Source organism: Orcinus orca, chromosome 15, assembly GCF_937001465.1.
Source record: "Orcinus orca chromosome 15, mOrcOrc1.1, whole genome shotgun sequence".
Classification (NCBI taxonomy): Eukaryota; Metazoa; Chordata; class Mammalia; order Artiodactyla; family Delphinidae; genus Orcinus; species Orcinus orca.
The window spans coordinates 50,900,732-50,920,515 of record NC_064573.1 but is presented as its reverse complement, the minus strand read 5'-3'; the positions used below and the strand labels follow the sequence as shown (position 1 = coordinate 50,920,515).

The 19,784-nt window shown below is 43.1% G+C and overlaps 2 protein-coding genes across 2 annotated transcripts in view; one reads left to right on the top strand and one right to left on the bottom strand.

Moving 5' to 3' along the window:
- Window positions 1–4,307, top strand: part of GATA6 (GATA binding protein 6) — a 29,574-nt gene extending 25,267 nt beyond the window's left edge. Inside the window, exon 6 of the mRNA XM_004273760.3 lies at window positions 2,467–4,307. Coding sequence (XP_004273808.1) covers window positions 2,467–2,637 — 171 coding nt within the window. The 3' untranslated portion in view covers window positions 2,638–4,307. The remainder of the gene's footprint in view (window positions 1–2,466) is intronic.
- Window positions 1–19,784, bottom strand: part of ESCO1 (establishment of sister chromatid cohesion N-acetyltransferase 1) — a 1,212,023-nt gene that overhangs the window by 526,181 nt on the left and 666,058 nt on the right. The gene's annotated exons all lie outside the window — the stretch shown is intronic.

Genomic DNA, 19,784 nt, shown 5'->3' with positions numbered 1-19,784 from the left:
GTCAGACCCTCTAGTTTCTCTCTCCCACAGAATCTTTCTGACCCATTGCTTAATATCCTTCCCTTTCAGCTGTCTTGTCTTGTGAACAGACCTCTCCACATCCTGCATGCTTCCAATTTTGAGCACCCTTTCTTCACCCACAGCAATAGCTTCCCTTCATGGAATATTTAACGTGGCAAGGCATTCTGACGTGCCTGCACACATTAGCTCACTTAATCATCACAAACATGCTTGAGGTAGGGCCAGTTTCCCAAGGAGGAAGCTCAGGAGGTGGGTGGCTGAACCAGGGTAGAATTTGAAAGTCCGTGCTGGTCCTACCGTGCAGGCTGCCTGTGGCTGTCCCCGGGCATCCTTTCCCCTCTGCGATTCCTTCTCTGACCTCTTGTTCTACCTCCCTGTCTCAGACACTCATAAACTCACGATAACTGTTGAGTGGTCTTACTTTCGAGTGCGTGCGTGTCCTAGTTCCCCACACAACCTGGGAATGACTTGGCCCCGGGGCCGAGGTGCCCTGCTCATGTTTCTTGTTGCGACTTGTGGTGACGGCAGACCCCTCTGCTGTCTCAGCATTTCTGGCCATTTGAGGTGGGCTGCTTCCTGGGTCAGTCCAGGCACCCCCTCCATTTCAGAAGATAGCACTTGCTGTGGTGAAGTCAGATATAGTCAGATAAATGCAAATGTGCCTTTTTGGGGAATAGGTAGATAATACCAAGCTGGGTATGACATTAGTCATTTATAAGGGAGCTCACTCTTTCTACTAGTTGTATGATAGCTCTTTTCTAAAATGAAGACTCTTTTTGTAATTGAATAGCATCCTTTTGTGTATTTCTTTGGGGGTTAAATCTGGATCTATGTTGAGTTTGCTTATAGCCGAGGTTCTGAGCTAAAAGTAATCACCGTATTTGTACGTGTAACTAAATCCATAGCTTTAGTTTGTTTGACAGGATTATTTCATCTATTTCACAAGAATCTATTTTAAATTTTAGACATCTCAGTGAGTTTGTGAAATTTGCTTTTTTAGGCACCCAAAGCCCTTGGTTTACATCTTTAAGTTTGTATTATTTAGAAAGAAGTTTGGGGGCAGGGGTAGGCACTGTTGCTGGATTTGCACAAACATTCATTTTTGCTAGGAAAGGGAAGGATTCGTTACCTGTGGTGGGGCCACACTTGGGTCTGTCCAGCTGGGAGGGAATTGGGATGGGTGGACAGGAAGTTCCATGGTCACACTTCCCGAAATCCTACCTCTCAGTCCCATACAGCTATTGTGAGGGTCAGAGAGAAAACCAGATCTTTTCTGGGAGAGGGCAGGACCACGCTGACTGCTAGGCTCCTGAGTGGAGCCACGGAGGGGCTGGGGCCCTTCCATTCAGTTCGCTCAGTGTCTGGTGCCCTGTATTTCTCTGAAGTGGATGTACCGTCAACTTGGCCAGACAGATGGATGTTTTAGGATTTAATGGGATTGTGAATGTAGAAAAGGAATGCTTTGAAAAGTACAAGATGTTCTACCTGTGTTAAAAAGCAAGTATCCAGTAGTTTATGGAATGGAACCCTGAAAGCTCAGAAGAAATAATGGGCTTCAGAGCTTTGAGAAGGAAAGAAAGCATGATTCACAAGTATGTGCTTATGGCTGGATTTAAAAGAAAAAAAGTCAAATGCAACTGTTTTCTCAAACCATAGTCTAAACATGATTTTAGTTACTTTGGTTTGATTTTACTAAATTATATCATGTTTGCTATTTGGCTTTTCTTATTTGGATGGAAGGAAGGAAGGAATGAAACAAGAGAAAAGTGACCTTTTGCTTCAAGAAATGATTGCCACGATCATGACAGATATAGGATGTTAGCATTTTCTTTATCACATGGTCTGCTTCAAACATGGCCTGTGCTTTAGGGAAGAATTAAAGCCTGTGTATGCATGGGTTAATTTTCCATGAAGTCAGGGCTCAAAAATTTCATTTATCAGGTCTTGCTGAACTGTGTATCTTTCCTTCTCAGACTTTGATAGAACTGCTAAGCCTCGTGGTTCCGCTGTGTGTGTGTGTGTGCGCGCGCGTGTGTGTACGCGCCATGCTCTGCCTTTTCTCTTTTGCAGTGATTAGATTGTGTGGGCATCCTTAAGGCCTGTTGACCTACGTGGTGTGGTTTGTTTCACTGTCGGAGATCTGAGTGTTTGGTACTTTTTACAAATAGGCCACCTCCAGTTCCCCTTTCCTACCTGCGTCCAGCTGCGCATCTTGCCTGGTGGTTCCTGCCACGAGTTAATGGCGTGAATAGGACGCTGTTTCTAAGAGCAGAAATCGCCCGAGTTAGGTCAATGGCACCATACCGCCCAGGGAGCAGCTCTGCCAGCTGTGCTACCGTCTCACTTGTCCCCGAATGTTTACCTAGCAGGGACCAGCTGCCTGACAATTTATTGGTAACTGTCTCTCCCCTTCTCTCTCTCCTCTCCGTCCCCCTCTTCCATCAGGCAGGCGCCGCCTCAGTGATGTCTGGAGCAGGGGAGAGCGCTAATCCCGAGAACAGCGAGCTCAAGTACTCAGGTCAAGATGGGCTGTACATCGGCGTCAGCCTGGCCTCGCCGGCCGAAGTCACGTCGTCGGTGAGACAGGATTCCTGGTGTGCCCTGGCCCTGGCCTGAGCGGCCACGGGTAACAGGAGGAGGACACAGCCGGGGCCCGTGGGACCGCCTTCGTGATCTTCTTGGCAAGCAGTCCGGACTGGGCTGAGGATGCCGACTGGACATCTTCCTCTGACACAGGATTTCCGTGCCTTTATTTGAAAGAGATGTATCTCCCGTGAGGCTTGCTCAGCCTTTAGCACCCTGGCCCTGTCTTGAAGACCCAGGGAGACGATGGACCGGCTCGGGAGAAGGGCCAGAGCAGCCCACAGCCTCCCCAGCCACGGCCACTTCCGGGGTCGGCCAGGGGATTTGATGTCCAGTGTGCCACTTCCAGAAACCTGGACTAGGAACCGGGGCCTTGCGTGCTAAGGAATATTGAGAGAGATTTTTAAACAAAAGTTTTATGTGTATTGCCCCAATTCCTGTGCGTCTTCTGATCGGTTTTGGTTATTCCAGAATTTCTTCATACCTTTTCCGCCCCCAGATTTCACATGCGTTCGTGGAGAAGACCATTCGTTTGGTACACGCCTCTGGAGGCTGAGTCGGTTCTTGAGGTCTCCTGTCAAAAATATCACTCGGTTTGCAGGACTGCATCGTAACTGTAACATACACTGTGACTGACGTTACTCAAAGTTCATATTGTGTGACTGACCTGAAGTCAGTCTGAATTTGTAAACAGGGTAGCAAACAAAAGATATTTTTCTTCCATGTATACAATAATTTTTTTTAAAAGTGCAATTTGCGTTGCAGCAATCAGTGTTAAATCATTTGCATAAGATTTAACAACATTTTTTATAATGAATGTAAACATTTTAACTTAATGGTACTTAAATAATTTAAAAGAAAAAATGTAAACTTAGACATTCTTATGCTTCTTTTACAACTACATCCCATTTCTATATTTCCAATTGTGAAAAGAGAAATATTTCAAGAACAAATCTTCTCTCAGGTAAATTGCCTTATCCATTTGTTAAGAATTTTTGTACAAGAACACCAATATCTCCCCTTTATTTTACTGTGGAATATGTGCTGGAAAAATGGCAACAAAACTTTACTACCTAACAGATAACATTTGTAAATACTCTAGGCATCTGTACACACTATGATGAGGTCTCTGTAGCGTGACTAACCCACAGGCAGGTTGGTTTACGTTAATTTTTTAAAAAATGGGATGTCATATGGAAACCTATTTCACCAGAGTTTTAAAAATAAAAAGGGTATTGTTTTGTCTTCTGTACAGTGAATTCCTTCCCTTATAGTTTCATTTTGATACTGTATGTGGCTATAGCTATTCATATAAAGCAAGTGCATGTGATGTTTGCAAATTGCCTTACGGCCTTCTTTTCAATGAATTGTCCTTTTGGAGCTGTTTTATACCTTGGTTCATTTGAAGTTGGCACATGGAGTCAAGTTATCAACTTTCAACTTGCATTGGGGACAACTTTATAAGTGAAAAGGACCCAGTATTATAAGACATTTCTGTGATTATAAGCATTCTGTTTAGGATCAATCCTTAAAAACATTTAAAAAGGCCAGAGTTTCTTTTCCTCTGAATGAAAAATACTCTGTGGCCCAGAAACAGAATGATTTCCTTTCTAGTTCCTCCCTTTTACAAAGTGCTGTGATATCTCAAACCTCATCTGAAGTTAAAGTCTTTACATTCAGCCAAAGATATAAAATGATTTGAACAGCCCCTTTGTTTTTTCTATGTTGCTGCACAGATTTCAGGAAATCGGGAGGCTGTTTCACAACACAAAATGATGGCATTTCATTTTGGCTCCCTAACTGTGGCTCATTTTTCATGTACTGATTACAGCGGTCTATGGCGTCCAGTCTGAATCAGGAGAAGGGAAGTCTTCCTTTGTGGTGGGGTGGTGCTGGAAGCCAGACTCAGGCCTGGGATGTGTGTGTGTGTGCGTGTGTGTCTGGGGAAGTCGGTGAAGCTTGCTTGTACCCTGACACCCTATGGTGGGCTGGGACAGTGGTTAAGAAAGCAGGGTCTGGAGTCAGACCACGAGGTTTCAAGTCTGTGCTCTCTGTGACCTTGGGCAAGTCACCCAGCTCTCATTTTCCTCATCTGTAAAATAAGGCATATAACTCATGAGATTAAGTGAGGTAATCCACGTGAAGTGCCTAGCATGGTGCCTGGCACATAGCCAGCACTGAGTGTTGACTTGACTTTGAAGGAGGGTGGCGTGAGCTCTTAGCACATGGGTGTTTGGATGTCTTATTCCATGTGGAGTATCTGAAGTTTATGGCCTGTGAGAGTCTGATGTCCCTTGGCTTACCTGCACTTTTGAACAAAGCTGGGGAGAATGAAATGAGGGATCCCCACCAGCCCAGGTGGTGGTAGAGGTGGTTGCTTCAGAGATATTAGTCTGAGTTTGGCAGATTGTTTTACAGAACAGGGATGGTCAACAGCAGAAGGAAATTACCCCGACTGACTCATTCTTTTCCCCCCCTTCCTCTTCTTACGGTTCTCATTACTTTGAGTGCTTTCTGGTGGGTTGGGAGATGTTAGAGTTAATATGTTTTGATTGGAAAATGAATTTTTCTTATTGGGTCTTCCAAAGGATCTTTTTTTTTTTTTTTCTGGGGATGGTCGCAAACAGTGCTGCTTCTAATCCTAAGATGCCATTAGGTTCTAAAGTGCCTCTTTTTTTTTTTTGAACACAAAGTGGAAGGAATTTGTGAAATAAATGACAAGGGGCAGAAAGAGGGGGAGAGGGCTTCTTGTGGCCTGTCCTAACCCAATGAACTCCACTAACCTGGGCCTTTTCAATAACTTGTTTACCTGTAATTGTATAAGGCATAAGTTTGATAATTTTTTCCAAACACACAATTTCAGCACTCCTCCCCCAAAGTATAACATACAAAAAAACAAGTTATTTCTCACTAGGGAGTACATTTTTTTTTTTTTTTTTTTGCGGTACGTGGGCCTCTCACTGTTGTGGCCTCTCCCGTTGTGGAGCACAGGCTCCGGACGCGCAGGCCCAGTGGCCATGGCTCACGGGCCCAGCCGCTCTGCGGCACGTGGGATCTTCCCGGACTGGGGCATGAACCCGCGTTCCCTGCATCGGCAGGCGGACTCTCAACCACTGCGCCACCAGGCAAGCCCTAGGGAGTACATTTAAATAGAGGTCCAGTCTGGATCTTGGCTTCAAGACTCCTCAGACCCATTACTGTGTGCTGCAGAATTTATGTCCTCTGTCAGCCCTGGTTGATTTTAGGTCATCTTACATAAGTGAGGGCTCTGTCTGGGGTCTCTCCTCAGGGTCACTTCGTGTTGTTTCCCGGTGCCTATGGGAGGGTCAGGAAAGCAGAGGAACCATTCATTTTCCCCTGCAAATAAATTAACTTCTTGCTCATGGGAAATGTTTTCGCCAGTCCTTGGAAATTTGATGTAATTTCAGATTGTAGATAAATTTTGCTGCTGGGAGGGCAATACAGCAAGTCTTTGGCTCTGCCGGATCCCAGGCTGCTTTCAGTTCGAGGCAGTGTGGTGGCTTCAGTATATATACCGGCATTGTCCACGGGGTCTTCGGATCCCTGTGACTCTGAGAAGGTGTGTGGAGAGAGGGCGGGAGGGCAGAGCAGGGAATCAAACATTTATTCAGAATAAGGCAGCTCAGGCTCATTAAAGTGCGTTTTGTTTCTGGGTTGAAATAGCAGGTCAGTTTGGTGACAAAACGAGTTACCTTCTGTTGTTTGGAAGCTCTGATGGGCCGTCAGATATGTTTGATTATCTAAAAGGAGAAACAAATATTAATACATTTGCTAAAAAGAAATGAAATTGAGTTATTTGTAGTGAGGTGGATGGACCTAGAGTCTGTCATACAGAGTGAAGTAAGTCAGAAAGAGTAAAACAAATACCATATGCTAACACATATATATGGAATCTAAGGAAAAAAAAAAAGGTCATGAAGAACCTAAGGGTAAGACGAGAATAAAGACACAGACTTACTAGAGCATGGACTTGAGGATATGGGGAGGGGGAAGGGTAAGCTGTGACAAAGTGAGAGAGTGGCATGGACATATATACACTACCAAACGTAAAATAGATAGCTAGTGGGAAGCAGCCGCATAGCACAAGGAGATCAGCTAGGTGGTTTGTGACCACCTAGAGGGGTGGGATAGGGAGGGTGGGAGGGAGGGAGACGCAGGAGGGAAGAGATATGGGAACATATGTATATGTATAACTGATTCACTTTGTTATAAAGCAGAAACTAACACACCATTGTAAAGCAATTATACTCCAATAAAGATGTTAAAAATAAATAAATAAATAAATTTGCTAGGCCAGATCTTTCAAAACACAGTCCATGGGCAAAAATTTGGTACCTGCAGCTCTGTCCAGTTGAGACCCCAGGATGGATTCTGTGTGGCTGACTCTTTAGCTGGGGTTGGTTCTGAGCAGACCTCTCTGCGGTGGCCTCTGAGGAAGGGTGTGTCAGGGACAAAGTGATGGCTGTGAGAACCTGCAGAGGAAAGGAATCATGCGGTGTTTTCGGTTGGTTAAGATATTAGGCTAAGAGCCTAAGTAAGTTCATAGGAACTTCGGATAAATAAATTATGGTTGGTAGTTCCAGACAGCTTCGAAATGAAAACTAGGTTGATGGATGTGCAGCTCTGAGATTCAGGTCAGAGTGGACAACACTACCAAGCACTGTATAGCATCTCCCAAATCTGCCCTGGAGAACTAGGGGGACAGCTGCTACTTCACCGTTTTTCCTGCTCAGCAGCTGTTACAGGGAAGAGATGTTTCCACAGTTGAAGTCACTATTTTCACGAGATACTTATTTTACGTAGTGGGCTTTTTCTTGTTTTTAAAGAACGAACATTTTAAGAATGGCTAAAATATGGCAATTAAAGATGAAATAATGCATAATTAGTAGAAGGGCTTCTATTTCAGTTATCAGTGGTCCCTGTGGTAAGATAATTATCTAGGTATCACTGAACTTTGGGGCAGGTCATTTCCTCTTTCTGCACCTCCGTCCCCACAGCAACCATAAAATGGAGAAATCAGGCAGTGTGGTCTCAGGGGTCCCTTCCACCTGCATTTGCTGCCCAGAGTCCCAAGTGCAGATTGTATGCAATGAAGTGATGGTGGGTCTGTGGTCTGCTCTGGACTCCCTGAGTCCATGACCAAGGAAGCTGGTGGGTTTGGGATTCCCTTTGAGCGCTTTCAGTCCCTTCACCACCTCGGGTTTTTCTGTGGAGGCAAAGCCCTTCTGTTGCCTTAGGGGACAGTAAGGGTGACAGTCCTGGTCCTACTTATGAGCACAGGGGCTTGGTAAGAGGTGCTGCCACCCCCAACGCCAAACCTGCTTGGTTTGGGGCTCCTGACATAAAACTTATACAGCGATACAGACCCAGACAGGAAAATGGAAACGTCTGGCTGCCGAGCAGTCCACAGAACTAGGAAAAAACAGCTTTGCTTTGCTTGGCCCATTGCTTCAATATCTTGTAGTTGGTTTTTTATTTCTTGGAAACAACCAACTTTTCATTGTTGTTTGCCTTCTGTGTCTTCTCTTTAGCCATTACAGAGTTTTCCTCCCTGTCTCTCCACCCCTTCCCTGGGTTTACCGTTATTTTTGTGAATTCTTTTCCTTTAGTACGCCAAGACTGGTCTGAAATAATAATAGCAAATATTTATCTAGCACTTACTATGTGCCAGTTTCTATACAAAGTGCTGCACATGTATTGATTTATCTAATCCCCATACCAAGTGAGTGAGGTGGTACCATCCCCATTTTACAGATGTGTCTGTGGAGGCACAGAGAAATTAAGTAACTTGCTCAAGGTTACACAGTGGCAGAGCTGGGATTTGAGCCCAGGCATTCTAGCTCCAGAGCACATGCTCTTAATCACTCCACCATATTGTTTTTTCACCTTGATTTACAGGGGAATAAATTGAAGAACACAGAGAGGGGGCCAGAGCTGTCTGAGACTTGGGGCTATGCCCTTTCTCTCTCCCCTAGCATCTCAGAAATACACAACTGTGATTTGTAACACAAGCCATGCCTAGATTGAAGAAACCTAGTAAATGTATACGTTTCTTCTAGACGTAAGTTTCTTTAGAACACGGAAGCTGGGTTCATAGTTGTTAGCTGGAAAGTAGTGAATTTGGAGGTGAGCTGTTTTTGAACATTTCACTTATCTCTTTTTCCTGTAACTTCAAGTCAGGCTTGTTATGCTCTTACCTATTTCAAAGGATTAGGGTAAAGCATTTTGCAAAGTATAAAAAGCTAGTGAAATGATTAACAGTGGTTGAAGCCAAACACCAGCGAGAACAAGGAATACTTCGTCGTGGTGTAAACTCTTTCTATGCTAGGCTGTGCCAGAGCATTTTTTTTCAGGAAAACTTGTGCAAGATTTTGGCAGTGGTGTCTTAGGCTTTATCTTTTTAAATACGTGTTCATTACTGCTTACATCACTGTTGCTATTATTATTTTGATAAGTTGCATTACCAGTTGCATTACCAATGATGCTCTCTGTTGAGGCTTCTCAAACTTCTCTGCATGAGAATCACACACAGTGCTTGTTAGAATTGCAGCCCCTGGCTCCTTCCCCAGAGAATTTGATCCTGCAGATCCTGTGTAAGGCTGAAGAATCTGCAGTTTGTGGGCCTTTGCATTAATTGAAATTTCTTGAATAGTACAAAATTTAAAAGTTATAAATGCAAGTACAGTGAAAAACAATTGCCCTTCTCATGCCTGTTTCCTAGCTACTCAGTTCCTGTCCCCGATAAAACTTCTTAGTTTTTGTATTGATTATACGCATTGACTATCCATGCATATACAAGCATATGTAAGTAATATTCAATATTTTTTAAACACATGTGGTAGTGTACAGTACACATTGCTTTGCATTTTGCTCTTTTCACTTAGTATATCTGAGTAGTTCATTATTTAATCAGCGCCCTACTGAAGAACATTTGTTTCCAATCTTTTGCTATTCAAGCAATGCTGCAATTATTATCCCATATCTGTGTCATTTCACTCATATACAAATATACCTATAAGATGAGTTTCTAGAAGTGGCATTATTGAGTCAAGGGGTATCTCTACTTTTTAAATTTTGATAGAAATTGTCAAATTGCTCTTAGAGGATTTTCCTATCTGCACTCTCTCAGGCAATTTTGAGTGCCTATTTTTCCTTAGTCAAATGAGCCTGTTATCCAACATTCTGGTTTTTGTCAATTCTGTATCTCTGAGAGTTGTTTTGCATTTATCTTATTGTGACTGAGATTGAACATCTTTTCTTATGATAAGAGCCATGTGTAGTTCCTTTTATGTGAACTCTTTGCCCATTTCTGTTCATATTTTTACTTCCGTTTTCTATTGGGTTATTTATCTCATTGATTTGAGAAGTTCTTTGCATGAAGGAAATTAGCCCTTTGTCTGAAATATACTTTAAAGATATTTATTCCTGGTTTTTCATTTGACTTTGTTTATGTTTTTAAAAAATCATGATGATCTTTTCTTTTTTTAAAGGTAATTCAGTTTATCGATCTTTTCTTTTATGATTTTGGAATTTTGTATAATATTTGGGAAAAACCTTCTCCACTGTTAAGATTATTTTTAAAAATCCCATGTTTTCTTCTAGGACTTCTGTGGTTTTGCTTTCAAGGTTTACATTTTGTTTTCACCTGGAATTTTTGTTTGTTTGTAATATGTAGAGTGTACATATATTCAACCTTATGTTTTTCCAAATGGCAACCTGATGGTCCCAGCGTCATTTCCTGAATAATCTATTTACCTCCCACTAATTCAAAATGGGAATTAAAAAAATGTAGATTCTCATATGTCTATGTATTCTTGTATAAATTCTTATGTGGATATATATTTAATATAAATTTTTATATATATTTGGGTTTATTTCTGGATTTTTCTCTTCTGTATCAATAATCTGTTTATTCAAGCTTTGATATCAAATTGCTTTGACTATCATACTTTGCAATGCATTGAGAGGGCTAGCGCCTTCTTATTAATCTTTTTAAAAATAAGAGTTTGATCACTATTTTTGTTTATTTATTTTTCCATACAAAATTTAGAACCATTGTTCAGTTAAAAAAATGTCCCATTGGTATTTTTATTAGGATAATATTAAAAATTTAAATTAACTTAGGGAGAATTAATATCTTTATTTTGTTAAGTTTTCCTGTCCAAGATGAAGTGTGTGTTTTCATTTGTTTAAATATTTTTCTGTGTCCCTCATTAACATTTTAAACTTTTTTTCATGTAGAACTTGTGCATGTTTCCAGGGAAGTTTATTCCTAGGTGTTTTACACTTTTTGATGTTAGTATAACTCTTCTCATTGGTTGTTAGGTATGCTGAGTATATTAAGCTTGTTTCCCAGAATCATTCTGAATTTTGATATCTTTTCTTCAGTTGATTCTCTTGCATTTTCTGGGGCAATATGCAGTTTCTACTTGCACGGCCGGTGTATTGGATGTTGGTGGGAAACCCCTGCTCTTGGTGTTGTCTGATTAAGGAAATACATAAGTGCACTTGTTCACTTAAATCATGGATTCGTATACCTTTAGAGATAGAAGGGACCTTGCTGAGGTCCTGCTGAGGAAACTGAGTCTTGAGAGGTTAAGTCCTGTGTATCAGTATGGAACCTGGGTTTCCAGAGTCCTTGCTCAATGGTCTTGGCTCTGGGCTAGGCTGAGAGATCACTGAGTGAAACTTGAGAACCAACCACTGTGAGCAAAAGCTTGGCCTTTGGCAGAGCCTGGCAACTTCTTACTACTCTGAGCATTGCTTCATTCATCAGTTTAGGAATTAACAAGCTACTGAGACTTGGGCCAGTCTGGTTTTTCAAAGATTGCGTACATCCCCAAACACCAGCTCTGAGTTATCTCCAGGGAGCAGCACAAATGACCATTGGTCTCCAGTGAATCATCAGGCTGCATCTGCTGGAATAAGTGAAAGCATTGTGAGAGCAGGAAATCGGGACAAACACCTACACTTGCTAACCCAAACAGCTTCCCCTTCTGAGCCCCTGGAGATCAGTTATCACCAAATGGAGAGATAGACTCTGCAAAGTTTTTGCAGGCCTCACAGCTTGTAAATAAGAGACTGCATTCTTCATTCTCCCCTCGTGTTGAATCTGGCAGAGGGGAGATCTCTGGCTCCAATCAGCTGGGCAATGACCAGTAGCTGGGCTGGCTGGGAGAGAGAGATGACTCCAGTTGAATGAACTTTGTAAACCCACTCTACTTAATTCAGAGCACCCTGTATTTTGAGAACAAAAGGCATCTTTTTCATGGAAAATCATGCTGGGAGCACCTCCTGTATATTTCCCATCACTTATAAAGCCAAATACTAACTGGTCCCTGTGGAACACACTGCTTGATTACACGATATTTAACATTTCTATAACTCTTATCCTATTTACTCTTTCTTACACATTTATTATTCTTTGTACTTTTACCAGGACTTCCTTTTTTTTTAAAAAAAATTCTATTCTTCCATTTACATTTTGTTAATGACTTGAGTCTACAATGAACGTTTCTGACTCTTTGATACCACTAGATACAGTGATGGACTTTCCAGTTGGGTCCTTCTAAGAGAAATTCCCAAAGGTGCCTCTCCTCATTTACAAATGGGCGAGAGATTCTTTTATTTTGGAACTGACGGTAGGAAGCCTTTGGTTTCTGGTTATATCTTGGATCGGGGCTGTGGAAGGAGCTACTCCCGGTTCAGCCTTCCTTCCTTGACCTCTTTCAAGCATTTGACATTGTGGCCCACTCTGTTCTTCCCGAAGCCTCCCCTTTTGACTTTCATGATGTTATAGATAAATCAGAGGCTTGATGAAATGGGGACACGGTGGACTTTGGAGCCGTGAAAACCTGGGTTAAGATCCTGGCTCTACATACCAGCTCTGTGGCTTGACCTGGTTACTTAACCACTCCAGGCTTCAGTATCCTTACTTCAGGATGAGCAATGTTACCACCTGATGGCAAGGCTGATGGCATCAGCCTTGAAGCCTCACTCAACTTCAGCTTTGTGAGGGGAGGAGCAACGTTTGCAACCGCAGGCATGGCGCTAGCGTGGTGCCTTCACAAGACAGACACTCATTGCTTTCTGCTTCCCGTGTGCAGCCTAGAACAACATCATTCATTCATTCTCCATCTTTCAGGATTCTCCAGAGAAACAGAACCATATGTGTACGTTTATATATATATATACATATGCGTCTCTTTCTCTGTGTGTGGATATCTATCTCTTTCTTTCTTTCTCTCTTTCCTTTCTTCTTATCTAAAGATATTTATTTTAAAAAAATCGGCTCACTCGATTATTTTGGGGGCTGCCGAGTCTGAAGGTTGAGTTGACGTTGGAGCCTTGAGTCTGAATTATTGCTAGAAACTCAGGCAAGATAACTATGTTGCATTCTTTTTTTTTTTTATTAAAGTATAGTCTATTTACAGTATTGTATTAGTTTCAGGTGTACAGCAAAGTGATTCAGTTATATATATATATATATATATAAAACATACATATATATACGTATATTTATAACCTATATATATACTTTTTCAGATTATTTTCCACTATAGGTGAGGGACTTCCCTGGCGGTCCAGTGGTTAAGATGTTGTGCTTCCAATGCAGGGGGCATGGGTTTGATCCCTGGTCGGGGAACTAAGATCCCACATGCCACACAGCCAGAAAAAAAAAAAAAATCCTTAGGTTTTCTTGTATTTTCTATGGTGATAATTATATTATTTGCAAGTAAATGACAATTTAAAAAAAAGATACTGAATACAATTCCCTGTCCTATACAGTAGGTCCTTGTTTATCTATTTTATATATAGTAGTGTGTATCTGTTAATCCCAAACTCTTAATCTCTCCCCTCTCCTTTCCCCTTTGGTAACAATAAGTTTGTTTTCTTTTTTTAAGACAATTTTTAAAAATAAATTTACTTATGTTATGTATTTATTTTGGCTGCATTACGTCTTCGTTACTGTGCACAGGCTTTCTCTAGTTGTGGCGAGTGGAGGCTACTCTTTGTTGTGGTGCGCAGGCTTCTCATTGCAGTGGCTTTTCTTGTTGCGGAGCTCTAGGTACGGGCTCTAGGTACGTGGACTTCAGTAGTTGTGGCACAGGGGCTCGGTAGTTGTGGCTTGCGAGCTCTAGAGCGCAGGCTCGGTAGTTATGGCACACGGGCTTAGTTGCTCCGCAGCATGTGGGATCTTCCTGGACCAGGGCTTGAACCTGTGTCCCCTGCATTGGTAGGTGGATTCTTAAGCACTGAGCCACCAGGGAAGTCCCCATAGGTATTTTTTCGATTAAAAATATTTTAAAAAGTATGTCTCATTAAAAAGACATGTTCATAGTGGAAGCTCCAGGGTAAGGGATAGGTAGACTCCAGGGTAATTATAGGTAGACACACCCTTTGCATTCATTTTCTTGAAGTTTAGCAATATGTAAAGTATATTGGAAAGAACCAAGGCTTTGGAAGAAGACTGAACTGGACTTAAACCTAAGCTTTTCCACTTACCACCTGTGTGAACTTGGTCATAGACTTTAACTTCCCTGAGCCTCAGTTTACTCACCTATAAAATGGGAGTAATGGGATGTCACGACAGGGTTGTCATGAAATTAAATGAAATGCTGTGTGTGAACTGCCAAGCATAACACTTGGCACAGGGTAAACTTGAAATAAAAGTGCGTTCCTTTCTCTTCCCTTGGATTTTTTCTGATGTTCTGGAACCCTGCAGTGCCACTAGTAGGTCTGAGGCAAGATGCTCACTTTCAGAGATGTCAATGTTTGCCTTCTCTTAAAAAAAAAAAGAACCCCACATCAGGATGTGGTCACCTTCTGCGCTTGTCAAATGTGAAAAAGGAGGGTTAAGTCATGTTGCTTTACTTTTACAACAGACGGTCTGTCTTCTAGGAACTGGCCGTTCTTCCATTCTAGGAAGAAGTGATGAATCATTACAAGAAATACTGTTTTCTTTCTCAAGTACCTTATCAATGTAAGTAATTAAAAATAGAACCTTCAGTTGAGAACAATTTTGGGAGGCATCAGAGTGGAGATTGCCATCCCAGGGTTGGAGTCAACATCTTTGAGTTAGTTAATCCTGGCTTTTAATCACTGTCACTCTCTCCCCAAGGCCTCGAAAGGTTCGTATATTGAAAAAAATTACTTAAAATACAACTTTATGGGGGAGAATGGATACATGTATATGTACGGCTGAATCCCTTTGCTGTGCACCTGAAATTATCACAACATTGTTAATCGGCTATACTCCAATATAAAATAAAAAGTTAAAAAGAAAACAAAACCAATCACTGGCAAAAAAATATATATATATACAACTTTACATCAAAAGACTTAGAATACCATCAGTGAAAGAAATAACGGTAAATAGTGTTCTAACTAACTAACTAGAAACAAGACTCTGGGTACTGGAGAAAAGCCCCGACTTGCCTGGAAAGTGCCACGGTGCTGGGGCCCTGAGGCCAGCCCACACCGCCCTCTGGCAGACTGAGCACAAGGGCTGACAACCTTTTTTTTTTTTTTCTCGGTTCGCGGGCCTCTCACTGTTGTGGCCTCTCCCGCTGCGGAGCACAGGCTCCAGACGCACAGGCTCAGCGGCCATGGCTCACGGGCCCAGCCGCTCCGCGGCATGTGGGATCTTCCTGGACCGGGGCATGAACCCGCGTCCCCTGTATCGACAGGCGGACTGTCAACCACTGCGCCACCAGGGAAGCCCCCTTACAACCCTTTTTACAGCATCATTTGTGCTGGACCAGGATGGGCTCACTCTCTCCACCTGGTTTCATTCAAGCCCTAAATTATTGTTAGTTACCATTAATCACTTTCTTTCAACCTTTCTGCTCTTCAGAGAAGATAGATTCTCAGTTATTCTTTCCTTTGATTGTGGCTGGGGGTCCCATCACTGCATCCTACATGTAATTGTAATGGGGACTTCCCTGACGGTCTTGTGGTTAGGACCCCGTGCTTCCACTGTAGGAGGCCTGGGTTCGATCCCTGGTTGGGGAACTAAGATCCCACAAGCCGCGTGGCAGGACAAAAAAAAAAACAAAACCCAAAACAAAAGTCACCTCATTAAATGTGATTGTGATGGACACTCCACAGATAGCTGCAGTAGGGACTTGGTGTCACGTGTACCCTTAGATGCACATCTTCTTCAGGTTGGTTACTAACCAACACCAGTCTCAATTCCAATTTTACGTGGAGTAAATGAAGATGTTTCCAACAGAGCTGATTGTAACCAAGGGCTAAGGGTTTTGGGTTCTTTCTCTTCTTTTCCGAAGTGGAAAGGCAAGCTCCTCCTTCACCAGACTCTGGATCTTTCCCTACAGTGGATGGCTGGCATTTATATGGTGAGAAAAGGGAGAAAAAGAACACTAAAGAGGCCTTGAGTGGGTGTTTCTGTAGAGCCCTTGCCCCATGTTACCCCCCCATGTAGTTTGTCACCTGTCCGATAGCTTCTTGACTCTCACCTGGGTGGAGGCCACGGTAGGCGGGCCCCCAGGAGGGAGTCCTCTGTTCTGCTCACCTGGTCTGTCTCTCCCTTTGGGCATGGAGGGCAGGGGTCCCGGTGGCCCAGCCTCTGTCCTGAACACACAAAGGCTGGGACTGGCCCAAGTCCTGTTCACAAATTCTTGAAGGTTCACTGCTCACATTCCAGCAGGGTCAGGAAACAGGAAGCCAAACAAAGGAAAGAAGTACAGAGGGAGAGACCTAAAGACACAGAAAAGATACTCTCTCAAATCTGGTCTAGTAATTGGCATTCAGCTAACTTCAGGTAGAGAGGACAATGGAAACAGAGAAGACAGTTCAGATGAAATTTTTTACTTTAATGAAATATACAATCAAAAGAGCATATAGGTTGCATATAATCTATTTAAAGAATAATTATAAAAATAATGAGATACCCAGGTACCCACCACCCAGCTTAAGAAATAGAGCATTACCAGTAGTTTTGAACCCCTTGTGGGGCAGAGGGGCAGTTTTCAGTTACCTGTGGCTAACTTAACCCACAGCCAGATGTCTGAATCCACCAGACATTTACATTTAAATATGTCAAATTATCACCTCTTTTGACATTCTCCAGGTAAGAGATGGTTTTAGTGGCTTGAAAGATTCCCTACTTCCCCAAACCTATTCATTAACCTCTCTCTGACCCCTGCCACTATTAAGGATTTCCCCCAATTTCTGTCTGCCAAAAAGTGGGTTGATCATATAGGGAGACCTGTTTCCAAGAATAACACCCATTTAGCTACCCGATCCTTCCTGAGTTCTGTGATGTTGGAGCAAGGAACCCTTACAGACTGGAGGAAGCAGCAATACCCCCCTTGGCAGCACAGACGAGGGACTTGACATTTTCAGGCCTTTCAAGGAAGAGGGATGGAAGGGTAAGTGGCAAATACGATTTTCCTGTCTTTAAAATGCGGAATCGAGGCTTGCAACCAAGAATTCTCTTCTTCCTTGTCCGGCATTTTCCAGAGGGATGTTGTAAATGGTTTCATCTATTCTGCATGGGTGACCTTGGGAACTACAAGCTGGGGGTTTGGATGGTGCAGGTAGGTTAGGTCATCTTCAGACAGGTGGCTGAGAGGCCATTCTGAGCAGCACTGATGTCTACCTGCCACTCAAGGTCAAGAAGCATCTTCCATTGCTCATCACTCAAGAGCAGTGATGATGTCACCCACACACATCACTTTATGAGTGTACCTGGCAATCCCTCATTTCCCATGTCACCAGACACGGTTTCTAGGATTTTTAGGTGCCCCTCACCCCATTCCTACACCCTTGCCTGCCGGGCTGAATCTGGACTGATTTTAGCTCTCTTACTTTTTGCTGCCTCTTCCATAGGACTTTGAGAATCATCTGGATGTGAGACCCAGATGGACCTAAGTCTGTGCTCCTTGATCTTGTTTTGGAGTGACCCTCCCTCTCCCTGGTCTACCTCCCAGATTCCAAAGACCTTAAACTACCAGGTGGAGCTTTTTGGTCCTGGGCTCAGATGAACTTCTGGGCTTGGGGCTTTTCTGGGGAGATCTTTTTGGGTTTGGCAGTATCATTGATGGGCAGGATCCAGGTAACAGAATAAGAAGCTCCATCTTTGTTATTCCTCTCATCAAAATGTGTGCCACTGTGCAGAAGGCTAGTCCTGACAGCCTCAGGGCCTGAGTGTGGGATCTTGTCCTGAGACTACTACAGCTTACAGAGGACCTCAGAGCCATTAGTGATGACCGGAGGATAAAGTCATTAGTGAGTCAGGTAGAGGCTAAATTGTCAGCTAACAGCAGGTGATGTGAAATTTTATATGAATATAGTTATGTGCATTTTTCTGGGGAAAGGTTCATTCATCAGATTTTCAAAGGCACTTGTGACTCAACGTAGATTAAGAACCAGTGATCACTTCTGATTGCTGGTTTGCAATAAAATGAGAAAAATAAGGAGATACCATTGAGTTTTTCATAAACCTAAAAATTTTAAGAATGCCCTTTATTCTAGGATTATGTCCGTTCTATATATTTTTTTATTTGGCATTAAAATATTCTTTCCTTTTACGGGATAATGATAATAGTGAATAGTAACTGTAGAAAACAGTTCTTTCTCAATAAAGTATGAAGTCGATAACACCCCAAATTACAATTTCTTTTTTCTTTCTCCCTTCCCTTCCCTTCTCTTCCTCTCCCTTCAGAGCTGAGCTATGATTTTAACCCAAACCCACTTAGCTGGAAAGCTCCCCGCCCTGCAAACACAGCTTGAAGCCAGAGTTTTGCTTCTCAAGGTGTGGACTGGCAGAATGGGTGTCACCTAGGGACTTGTAGGAGCATCTTGGTGCTCCCCTGAGACCTATTCAAGCAAAATCTGGATTTAATAAGATTCTCAGGGGATACATATTCACATGAAACTGGTTTAAATGACTTAAAAAAAACAACAAAAAAACTTGTCCCACATGTTAATAAACATCAAGTGTTTGCTGGCTTGATGGTTGAAGAAGAAATGCATCACACTAAGAATGACAGAAGGGTGTTCTGGTTGTGGAGAGCAGAGTCCTTGCTTACTGACTGGTTTGTGAATTTCCTATCCCCTTCTGCAGGCTTCCTTCCTTGAAAACGGAATCTGTCACAGAATGCACGACACCAGGAGTGAACCTAATGTCAACTTTGGGCTGTGGTGATGAAGGGGTTCAGGAGTTGTTACTGATGTGACACCCGGGTGCAGACGTCTGCAGTGGGGGGCTGTGCGTGTATGGGGACAAGGGTACGTGGGAACTTTCTGTACTTTCCAGTCAATTTTGCCCAAAACTGCTCTAAAGATATATATTAAAAACAACAACTACAATTGAATATGTGAGCCCTGAGCTTTGCCAAAGATGGGGCAGCCAGTAAGATAAAGCCTGTTAAATTCTTTTTTTATCCATTTGGATAAAAGGTGCTTTTGAAAGAGAGGATTTTGTCAAGTGCCATGATCTCATCATCTGGCAACACCAGTGGGAGAGGATCCAAGGGAAACCCAGGGTGTTGACATGTGGGTGACTCAGGGCCCGCACCGCTGGCGGTGAGCAGCCCAGGCTTGGAGTTGGTGGGAGGGGGCCATGCGGACGGTACTGAGGCCTGGGGCTCTGGCCGTGGGCTCCTGCCCGCCCGCAAGTGCCGGGCGCTGGCCTCGGCTTCTCTCCACTGTTCTGGGCTGCGTTTCCTCTTTGTTCTTCAATGGATGGTTGTGACCCGTGGTAGCTCTTTCAAGGGCTCTGCTAACACCAGGCAGCCCGGACCTTAGTTTATAGACGTTCCAGCCCGGTTCCCACGCTGTGCCCTCACCGTCAATTCCTGGGGCAGTTAGCATGCCTGAAACACGCCCTTTTATGAGTTTTGCTCAGTTTTTTGGTTTATTTAATAATATTACTAACATATGTATAAAACGTTTTATTCCTGTATCTCATTTGATTCTCATGACAGTGTCTGGTAAACGGAGGGGTGAACGATAGCATCAGGGTGGCTGCTGCTTGTCCTGCAGATAATGAAGAAGCAGGCAACCTGCGAGGGAAATGACTAGCCCCAGCTGCATGCCGGTGGGCGACGTGCGTGACGTGGGTGACGTGCGTGACGTGGGCGACGTGAGTGACGTGGGCGACGTGGGCGACGTGCGTGACGTGAGCGACGTGT